Here is an 11,802-nt window from a genome sequence, read left to right as displayed (position 1 = left end):
TTTTCAAAAAAAACGTATCGAAGTTTTGCGGTGCTTCGGCGGCCACCATGTCCAATGTTTAAAAACTCTCCGTGCAGTAGATTTTGTAACGTAGCCGTGGTAAGTTTAAATCCGCCAATGGCGCGCCAGGTAGCCAAAAGCCAGTTTGTGAGTGGCTCCAAGGATTCTGGAAATCTTGAAATGAACGGCTATCCGAAGTTGGCCAGACCCACTGCAGAGGCAAAATCAATTTGGCCGGAAGAAGTGGGGCGGGACTTCCCAGACTATCATTTAGTGGCAGTGAGGGCAATCTATGGGTCACCAAGTCACTCTCTCAGTAGGCCTATTTGTGAAAAAAATCGTGATGCCAACCTACTTTCATTTAATTTTGTGATTCAGTCATCATAGAGTTAATTAACAATAATTATATTTTTCAGGAATTTTTCATTGACTTAAGGTCAATTTATAATCCAGGTGACAAGTACTGCTTAACAAAAAATTATGCGACAGCTACAAAATATGTGATTGCTAAGGCATTGCACATATTGTCACGTACATCTAAAATTCTGAAAGGGTGCAGACGTTGGAAGTTTTAGTTGCCCACTCTGATTGGAAGAGAAGAGATTTGATGGAACATTCTGCCTTGTTGAGATGGACATGGCCATCTGGGCCTCGTTTCCCGAACGCGCACTTAGCCTAAAAAGGACTTGAAATCGTTCGTAAGAGGAATCCTATGTTGCAGACCGGTTTCCCGATGCGGCACTTAGCTTAAGTTTATCTTTCGTTGAGAAGAATTCTACGTGTGGTCAGGCCCAGTAGTAACTTCACACTTAGCGATGCAATCCAGTAGTAACTTCACACTTAGCGATGCAATCCACCAGGGGCGTCGTTCGGCCTATTATAGAAGAAATCCAAACGATGTTTCTGTGTATAGCACATCATGAGAATGTCATTGTTTCACCTGCCTATTCCCATCAAAATAGAAATAAAGAATATTGAGTATTTGAAAAAAAAGATTAGGCTATACAAAACTAGTGCAGTGCCCGTAGGAATTATGCATTCTGTAGTGTTAGCAGACGTAGAGCTGTTAGGTAGTGTAATGGCAAGACATATTTGCACTCCACATAGGTACAGGTTACACTGAAGTATTATTGTGATGCATGTTTCCTTTTCATTAAGAAATGTGTTAATGGTAGCCTTTTTGGAGAGTTACCAACAAATAAAGTTTGAGATTATGTAGTGGATGCAGTTGAATATAGATATCAACGTTGCTGTCTAAACTATAAACTAAATGTCATAAAGAAAGAAATTATTTAAAATGAAGTTATGGTTGAAATAGGATCACTTCTTTATTGTAAGGGTAAGTGTAGGGTAAGAATGGTCATGCAGTTGGACTCAAATGTAGGTTAATTTTATTGAATGTATGTAGCCTACTGTACTGTATGACTTTGATGATGCTAGCTTTGACAGCCCACTCTCAGACAGATCGTAATAAATGTCCTTACAATGGGAACACAGTTTAAATACTCTGCTGGAGATGGCGTTACTATCCCCGCCCCGAATTCAGTGCACAGTGCACGTTCGATGCACGCATAGGCTAGCTAATTTCACAGCAATTAACGTAAACAGGTTAACGTGACGTAAACAGCTCCTAAGAGATACTTAAGAACTCGTGCACGTTGCGCTCGTGCACCTGACTTTAAGATGATGTTCGGGAAACGCTCGTAAGTAGAAAGTGTTATTGAGTCTACGATGTCGCCAAAATCCACGTAGGCCGTTAAGATACGTCGTTATCGGGAAACGAGGCCCTGGTTAGTTAATGTTTTTAGCATCCTAGATAGCTAGCAATGCAGCTGTAAAGTTCATATGTGATGACACATTGACTTAATCCGTCAGGGAGATATCTTTTCTGTATTATTGATAGGATAATTAGGATCAGGATTGTTCTCGGTCCGTGTATCTTCTGGCCAACCGATTTTCGTTTTAAAACCAGGAAATGGAAAACGGATAACGAGCCGTCTTCTGTCTCCCGTCTCGGAGTCGGAAAATGGGAAACGAGGAACGAACCTATTTCCCATTTCCGATTTCCGATTTCAAAACGTTTCGAACGTTTTCTGTGGTTCGTGTGCGTGGTTATGAATGGAAATTCGGGTAAATAAAAACAGGGGCAATTTTCCATCACTGATTTTGCATTAATATGACCCGGGACTGGTTCTGTGACAAGGGCCTAGACGCTCGTAGAGAGTCAGTTGATGGTGCATCTTTGGCGGACACATATTTCTAACATACCGGTGCCTGTGGAGGTTGAAAACAAGGGCCTGGAAGCTCGTAGAGAGTCCGTGAATGGTGCTCTGTCCTCGGACACATATTTTTGACATCCCGGTGCCTGTGGAGGATGAAAACAAGGGCCTAGAAGCTCGGGGCCAGTCAGCTGATGGTGCACTGTCCTCGGACACATTATCTTCACATCCTGGTGCCTGTGGATGGAGACAGGGGTCTTGCAGCTCGGGGCCAGTCCGCTGATGGTGTAGCCTACTATTCTCGGACACTTGTTGCTTACAACTTAATCAACGGTAGCCATGACTAACAGACACTGACAAAAGACATCAAGTTCCGGGTCATATTAATGCAAAATCAGTGATGGAAAATTGCCCCTGTTTTTATTTACCCGAATTTCCATTCATAACCACGCACACGAACCACAGAAAACGACCCGTTCCCCGCTTGGAAAATAAATGGGAAATAGGTTCGTTCCTCGTTTCCCGACTCCGAGACGGTAGACGGGAGACGGCTCGTTGTCCGTTTTCCATTTCCTGGTTTTAAAACGAAAATCGGTTGGCCAGAAGATACACGGACCGTTCTCCCTGTGTTCCATGGTCAGTGATGGACTATGAACAGGGGCTGTGCCATCACCAGACCCTCTCCATTTTTGTCAAACGACACTTGTTGCCGAGGCTATAAATTGGACTGGACTTACAGCCTTGAGTTCAGAGCATTTATAAAGGTATGTTAAACTATGTTTGTAGGAACTGGCAAGGTTGCAGGACCTTTTTTTTTTTAATTAAGTGGAGACCTCTATTATCTGTGATCCAAGAATGACCTGGAACTCACACTCTGTCCACGTCAACAAAAATGGGAAGAGTTTACTTCATGAGAGACTTTCAAAGTTTCAAGACAAACGGCTAGTTTGATGCTTTGTGCTATTTGAACAGCCTGTATTACTCAATATGGGTCAATATTTGAAGAGATATAACTCATTACCCAGATTATGAGAGAGGCTGTCTACCTGTATTAGTCTTCAATGTTTTCATTTTATCTGTAACATTCCCAACTCTTTACCCACCTTGGCTTTTGTGTCCCATCTCATCCACTGCAACACAAAAATGCACACCTGGGCAGACAGCTATGAATAGAATCTAGAATGAATAGAGATAATGGGTATCCTCATTTGCATTGGAATAACCATGCAACAATGTTGCTAGTTTATCATATTCCAAAAGAGAATATACCTGACTTATTTAAAAAAATGACCATCTGATTGCAAATGTACGTATACATTTTAAACATATCATGGTGAGGATGCAATTGAGGGTATGATGGAGATTCTCTGTATTATTTGTAATCTCAAGTCCGATTTCATGATAATGCGAAAATGACTTAGAAGTGCAAAACATATTTAAGTATCAAACCAAGAGTAAAATAAGTTTTCCTAACTTACAAGACACAAGGAGAAGGAGGATTGCTATTCTAACTGATATTCTTCATACCAGACCCTTATAGAGCATGATTAACACATCAAAATTACTTGTGACCTGCAATATGTTTTATTTTACAGTTGAAATGACAAACAAAGTTTTTTTTCAATCAATAGGATCTTTCATGATTCCATGAGAAAACATTGTTTAGGTACTGTTATGTGCATTGCTTTTTCTTTTTTTAAACCATCATGACGCATCAAAAAAGATGCACTTAACTGTGTGGTAGAATTCATGTTTTGAAACCAAGTCAGATGATGCAATTTGTACTTCAAGAGAATACAAACAAATGTTTCTGTATATTCTGTATATATCTATTTACATATTTGATCTGGTTTTATCTTTTAATATAAATTGACAATATAAAATAATTCACACCATACAAATTATATGGAGCTTCCCATGTTGTAAATATGGTATGGTAAGATATGATGACGGAAATTTCCTTTGATCATTTCAATACATGTATGCTGAGGTTTTGAATGAAAGCGGCACACTGCATGTAGAATAGAACTTGTAACATATATTTAAAATTACTACAAAATGATATTTAACAACGATAGTAAAAACAGATTTAAAAAAATGAATTCACTATTGTTGACAAAAGCAGCCATGTCAAATTACAGATAACTGTGTAACGTTTTGCCGCTCTTGCCCCTTTATGTATTAGGAATTAATGCATATACGTTGTGTCAGGTGTTCTTAAGCCAATAGTTACTTTTTCCATCACACAATAACAATATAAGATCACAAACTGATTTCACCATATCATCACATTTCTTCACAAAAGATCAGACATTCTTCCACTGAGTGCTGCAATGCATCTTCATTCAAGGGGTTCTGGCTTAGTTCCAAATGACTCGTAAGTGTAAGTGAATTACACATTCAAATTTCCTTGAACTTTTCCCCTCAAATTCCTGTGGACAGAAACACACTTTCTCCTACTTCTGCACAGGACAAGGAGTCGAAAATAAACTTAAAAGGGTAAACCGGTATTCACAGAGGACGCAAAACACCATGCATGTCATTGAGACACTATTTAAATAGAATACAAAAAAGCAAATAAAGGAAGAAATAGACAGGTCCAATTAGGCAGAACATGCCTGACTGATTCAAAAACTCGTTTAGTTGCAGTGCTTTATTATATTTTAGTGCAATGATTCTTTGTGGCCAGTCCTTCCGCTTGTTTAAGCTTTCTCTAACTTCTCTAGTTCTGTGACAAAGATTAGATGGTCCTCTGGAGATTTGCCATGTGTTTTGCTCAGGTGCAGTTTGACTGCATGCTTGCTGGCAAAGGTCCGATTGCACAGTTTGCACTGAAAAATGCCATTTGCGTCCTCTTCTGATAAGCCGAGTGCACTGAAAGTCTTGTCTGTGATGATTTTTGCAACTGCCTGTTCCTCCCTCATGATGTCTAAAGACAACTTGGAAAGGTCCTTCAAGCTGAAACCTAAGTGGGACTCTAAGTGGCCAATGTAGGCGGAAGGAGTTCTGAACTGAGAAGCACAGTCGCTGCACAGAAACAAAGGCTGGCCCGAGTCAATGTTCTTCAAGAACTTGGTGTTGCCCGAGCGTCTGAGCTGGTACTTGACGTTGGCCAGCCAGTGTGAGATGGTGGTCATGGAAAGTCCCGTGAACTTACAGATGTGGACTCTCTCCTGAGGTCCCAAGTCTGTAATGACGAATTTCCCATCTGCCGTCTCTCGGAGACTGGAGGCAAACTGGGCTTGGAGGATGAGCAGGTGCTGGGGGTTCCAGTTGGACTGTCTGCCTTTCCTTTTCTGAATTGGAGTCAGCTCCTCCAGAGTGTCCTCGAAAGCACTCACGTCCACATCCGACCTCTCTGAAATAGAGGACGGTGCGGAAGACTTTGGCGTAAGCCGGCCTGAAAGGTTCTTCACCATGTCAGAGATGTCCATCAGGGCATTTTCCCGCAACGGGGATGAAACCTCACTGATCAGGTCAGTGATCATGGGCTGGCTGTTGTTTTTGAGGATGCTGTTGCTGTTACTTTTACAGTTGTTGTTGTTGTTATTGTTGTTGCTGTTGGTTATCACTGTGGCTGTGCCATTACTGTTGTGCCCATTGCTGCTCTTGGATTTGGTCAAATCCATGGGCTGATCATCACAGTCTGAATAGTGGCTGTTGAGGTCCACTTGCTCTGGCTGGGTAGGGTTGTAAATGGGACTTTCCATCATGTTGTTGCTGATCTTGTACAGCATAGCCAGGGGGTCAAGTAAAGGACTGACTGCTTTGGAGGCCTTGCCTAAGTGACTGTTCATTATGGACTGCAGTGCACTGAGAGGGTTAATGAAAGGCTGTTCAAGGGACTGGTCTGTGACCATCCCCATACTACTGCAGCCATTTTTGACTGGTGGTTTGGCTGCCTCTGACCCATTTTTGATGATACTGCTGAATTGTTTTTCCTTGCGACCCTCCTCACGACTTAGAGGTTCCTGCTTCTTCTCTAATGTCCCATTCTTAACTGGTTTGACAAAGTCTTCAGAAGAAGCAACAGGTTTCTTATCTGTTGTCACAAGCAGAGATTGCTTTGTTGAGCTTGTGTTAGCTTTTGAATCAGAGTGCCTGGTCTCTCTTTCCTTCTTTGGGGGTATTTTACCTGTGACCTTCTCAACCAGTTCCTCCATGGCCAACACATTATTCTTATGGTTGAGAGGTGGGGATGGACTGCAGGGAGAATGTATGGGGTTGCTTATGTCTGATGCTAGTGGCTTTAAGCTATTGGCATTGAAGGTGGGTTTAATCTGAACACTCTGCACTGCAGGGAAGGATTTCAATGCACCTTGGAGCTGATAGGCAGCATGAATACTTGGGTACCCTCCCCACGTGGGTGTCCCTGTCTGGGCCTTATTGATGGCACAGGATACAGTATTCTCCAGAGATTTGAGGATATCTAAGCCCTCTCTGGGAGAGTCGTCAAGGTCCTCCTCTCTGAGATACTTAGAATGGCCTGACTTTCCTGTCTTTTCTACTTTGTCTGACAAGTCATCTTCTTTCTCCTCTTTGATCTTTTTCTCAGGTCCGAATTTTCTCTCTGATTCATTTGTCACATCAGGCTTCTCCTCAAGATGGATCTTCTTTTCTTCAGTGGCAGATGACTGCTTGGGTGAATCAGGTCGCGATTTGAGAGTGGGAGCTGGTAGACGTGTGGTGGTGGGTGGGAGGGGTATAGACTGAATTTTTTCCTCGATAACAGGATCGAACACAAGTTGCTTCCCCTTCTTTGAAGCTGTGTTGGTGACTTTCAGAAAGTGCCCAGTCACCATCATATGGGCTGTTAGCTGCTGCAATGTATCATGGGAGCTTCCACACTCCATGCATTTGAGAATTTGGGCCTTTCGCGCCTCAAACTGCCAGGTATAACTGGCACCATTCTGATAGCCATATCGATTGTTGGGAGTGACGTATGGATTGGCAAGCTTCTGGTCTTTGGAGCTCTCTGCCAGAGGAATACCTGCTGTGTTAGTAACAGATTCAGGTGAGCAGGGAGACACAAAGTCTTGAAAAGCTCGCTTTTTGGTAGGGGGTATGAGCTTTGTTGCAAGGGCAGGCATTGGTTCTTTGAGAGGCACTTTCTGGTAGTGTTTTGTTTTGATCATGTGGACGCTCAAGTCCTGCAGAGACTCAAACGAGTGGCCACAGTACATGCACTTAAGCACTTTCTGGGCATCCTCCTTGCCTTCCATCTCCATAAGAGACCGCTTCCTTGGCTTGGACCATTTCTTTCCGTGGTCTTCTTCTTTATCCTTGTTGTTGTCACGGTAGTGCCCAGTCTCGTTCATGTGGACAGTGAGGCCAACTAACGTGTCATAAGCCCCACTGCAGTCCTTGCACCTAAACTTGCTTGCTCCAGTGAACACTGGGCCAAAGAGTTTGTTGTTTTGGCGGTAGAGTTGCACTGTGCTGAAGAGACTCGGCTCTGGCAGCAGGTGATAAGGGTTCTGCTGAAAGGTCTTAGCCAGGGCTGCCTGGTGCCAGTCATAGGTAATACCTGCAGGAGCACTGCTGGTTATGTTGCCACCGTTGTTGGTTGCGGTGGCACTCGCAGTGGTGTTAGTGGTGTCAGTGTTTGTGTTGTTTGTCACACTGCAGCTGCTGGTGCTAGCACTGCTGTTGCTAACATTGTTAGCTACACTGCTGCTTTCTTTGACGTTGCTGGCCACACTGTTACTGTTGCTGTTGCTGTTGTCTCCAGCTGCCACCTGCACATTTTCTAAGATGTCTTGAGTGATACTGGACCAGGAGGCGTCCGAGATCAGGTTGGCGTAGATGGCCTTCATCTGGGCCAGACTGTCCTGCAGGGAGAGCCCTGTCTCGGCCTCCATATCCTCAGCAGCCTCCTTGTCTTGGCCGCCATCTTTGGAGGAGGTGCTCCTGAAGTCAACGAGCTGCTCACTGGTGTCACTGATGGGTGAGCCGTACCCGGCATCTCGGTTGGTGCCGTTGCTGAGAGGGGAGTTTTGGTAGCTCAGCTGATCTCTGCCGTCCTCCTCCTCAGTGCAGGGGTAGTCGGTGTCCTGCCCATCCAGGGAGAGACCGTCATCCTGCAGGTGCTCCTCGTCAGGGTTGCCTGCCTTGAGCTCATCCTCAGGCGAATACACTACAAAACAGACAAATAAGAGCTGAAATGAATTATCTTCATAACAAGACCAAGTACCTCATAATGGAACTATAAATATCATATTATATCAATATCATCATCTATGTACATCTATGAATATCCAAATTGTCGAAGCCCAGATATCAGAGCTACAACTCCACAAAATGAAGAGTGACAGAAGTAATAAAAGAATAAACGCTTTATAGTATTGATGAGTATTTTAAAGGGGTTCGTTGCTCGTTTATGTTCGCTGTGCATGTGTGAGTGTGTGAGTGTGTGAGTAAGTGCCCTTGCATGGGTGCCTGTGTTTATGTGCCGCGGTGTAATGACTCTAAAGGAATTTTTGTCAATAGTCCTGGTAGAGGACACTGGTTTGCAATTATAAAGTGGCAAACATCCATATCTTGACTATGATAGATAGTACCCTCCACTGCGCAGACTAACAAAGCTATCGAACCTTCCTGCTCAGCAAGGGCAAAGGCATCCATACATAAAAATCCACCCCGGGTGCAAAAAGAAAGCACATGGGCAAAACTACACTTGACGGACAAGGACTTAAATACCTACATAAATACAGCTATTTGGCTGTAAGCTAAGCAAGCTAAACTCTACAAATGCAAATCTTTATACACATAAAAGCCATTTCTTAAACATATAAAAAGCTATGTTTAACCATGATTACACACTGCTATTACACTATATTTGCAAAGATATTGACCACAAACAAACACACTGTCTACAACCCTATCTTCTCTTCTGTGAAACGTGTCACCTTTTCTTAAAAGATAGTATCAGTATCTTCTACATAAACATTACTCATTTGAAGGTCTTTCACTCAGTGTGCTCTCCATGTACCTAAACCCTCTGACTCCCTCTCTCTCTCTCCCTCCCTTTCTCTCCCTTCCCTCTCTCCTGCAGTTAGAGGGCACAGGCTGTGTCTGACTTTGATCCAGTTTCCTCTGCCACAGTGCCACTCACTCTAGGCTTGCCTCTGAGAGCGAGGCTGCAGCTGAGCCACTGCCAGGGATGCGCCGCTCAGCGCCTGGTGGAGTGGAGCTGGCAGTGGGAGCGGAAGCTCGCACCGAGTGTCGCAGCGAGATGCGAGTGGAAATGACATGTCGTGTTGTCACGGTCCGTGCCGCACTAAATCTCGGGAGTTGAGTGTTTGGCAGCGCCCGAGAGGGATTGAAAGAGAGAGGGAGGTAAGGGAGAGAGAGAGAGGGAGGAACAGAGAAAAAGACAGAGGAAGAGGGAGAGGGAGAGAAAGGGCAACAGACATAATAGACTCTGACCTGGCCAGATTGTAAGTCGCCATTGAGCAGAACAAAGAGAGAGGGATAAGACGTTGGGAACGAGGGAAGATGAGGGAAAGTGTAGTCTAAACTCTAACATTCTGTGTGGGTGCTCTTCCATCCCACGTCTATACTCATTTCCAATCTAGAGTGATAGGCCTCACTCTGTCCCTGTCAAATGTTCAGCAATTCTCCTAGAAGCTAAAAAAAACAGAACTCTGCATAATAAGCATAATGTGCCATTCGAGCATAATGTGCCACTCATAAAACACAAGTGAAGAGGCATTGTAAAACGAAGAAATTTGATAAAAATGATACAAGCTCTAAATGTCATGACTGGATTTATCGATAGGAAAACAGACCATGAAAAATGACTATAGGAAGTCCGCTCCTGCTCAGAGTCCCTCTGTACTGGCGCCAGCAGGGGAAGAATGAGGCACTTTCATGCTGCAGCCAAACGGCAAGAACATTAAGGTGGAACACACTGGTCCCCTTAACGCACTTAGGGCAATGGAACAAAGTGCTTAATGATGAACATTCAGATTTAACTCTGCGTGCCACGAACAGTGGACGTTCATCCACATCAGTGTATAATTTAAATGGCTGTCATGTTTGAGGCTGTAGTAACAGCAGACCCAACACACACACACACACACAAAACAAAAGCTAAAAAAGAACTATGCTCTCATATTGCCTGGGGATGTTTGTACGTGTTCTTTTTTTCCGCCATTTTGATCCCACGTAGATAGAGACAGCACGTATTCCTTAAGTTGCTATGCTGCAAACATATTTGCTATGAGGAAAATGGAATGAGACAATCAGGGAACAGGAAATAGAAAAGAGTACACAAGCAAGAAGAGAGTAAAAGGGAGGGGGGGGGGGGGGGGGTTGTTAGAAGAAAGGACATTGAGAGATATTAGGACAGAGGGAAGTCAAGAAAATCCAGACAGAAAGGTGGAAGAGAGAGAGAAAGACGGGAGAGTCAGAGGGAGGGGGTAGGCAGAAAAAGAGAGATGGCAGAGAAAAGAGTGTGTGTGTGGGGGGGGGGGGGGGGGAAGCGAAAGAGAGAGAAAGGGGGAGACAGTAGCTCCACGGCACTTCTCCCCCTTCATCTTCTCTCTGCCACTGCGCTACGCCTGTACGAGACGCCAGCATCAGTCTCCTCTGACGGAGCAGATGTGCTGTCAGCTTCAAGCAGAGCACTGCTCACCGTACCCTAATCTGACTGGACATGATACCTGATGTTTGTAGGGACGCATTTACTGCCGGGAGTGGGTATGTGCGCAAGAGGGTGTGTGAGTGTACTCTCACTCGGAGTGGGTGTACATTCACAATAATGTCTGTAATACCTTACTCTAATGTCTGTAACATTCTGTGTGTGTGTGTGTTAGTAGTGTCAGTTTACATATGCATTTACATATCTAAGTTCTTAAAATATTCACTTATTTGTTTATTCCATGTCCTTAAGTGTACGCTTCTGTTGCCTCCACTTGCGATTGGAAATCATATTTCACTGTCCTTATGATGGACATCCAATGCCCTAATGTGTTTGTGTGCGTGTGTGTGTGTGTTTGTATTTATCCGTCAAGGAAATCAACTTCTAACTATCCAACTGAGGCAAGAGAACTTTCAGACTGTGACATAATCAATCATGCTCTCTCATAAATCGCAAACGATAATGCAGAGAGCGCATCAAAATAAATGATATTAACTGTCGGACTGATAATCCTCCCCTCCGTATCGTCTCCGGGAGACACGTACACGTCACGTCTGGTTCAGCGGTTCTGAAGCACCGATAATTCCCTCAAGTCCACCACACGTATGACAGCATATCACATTAAAACAACAACAGGGGAAAAAATGAGGCACAGAAAGATTTTCCCCCACTAATGCCTCTCTACTAGATAGTGTGGGTTGAGCGAGAGAGAGAGAGAGGGGGGAGAGATGAGGCTCTACTGAAAAAAGACCTGACACTAAAATGAGTCCATCTTGTCATGCAGGCCTTGACGTGACATTCTTGAGAGGCGTCAGTATCTGTGTCAGTGTCCAAAAGATTAGCATGCGCAAAAAAAAAGAAAAAAAAACGGCCTGGCAATTTTTTTTTTTTGCCATCTGCGTCAAAACCCCCGAGACGATCAAAACAGCACTCTCCTCT

At 43.9% G+C, this 11,802-nt stretch overlaps 1 protein-coding gene across 1 annotated transcript in view; it reads right to left on the bottom strand.

Moving 5' to 3' along the window:
- Positions 1-4,921: 4,921 nt before the first annotated feature.
- tshz1 (teashirt zinc finger homeobox 1) overlaps positions 4,922-11,802 on the bottom strand; it is a gene marked incomplete at both ends in the record, with an annotated part of 31,067 nt that continues 24,186 nt past the window's right edge. Inside the window, one exon of the mRNA XM_080837713.1 lies at positions 4,922-8,355. Within this exon, the coding sequence (XP_080693839.1) occupies positions 4,922-8,355 (3,434 nt within the window). The remainder of the gene's footprint in view (positions 8,356-11,802) is intronic.

Source organism: Sprattus sprattus (genome assembly GCF_963457725.1).
Source record: "Sprattus sprattus genome assembly, chromosome: 4".
Lineage (NCBI taxonomy): Eukaryota > Metazoa > Chordata > Actinopteri > Clupeiformes > Clupeidae > Sprattus > Sprattus sprattus.
The sequence above is the reverse complement of the archived record's forward strand: the minus strand, read 5'-3'. Positions and strand labels throughout refer to the sequence as shown.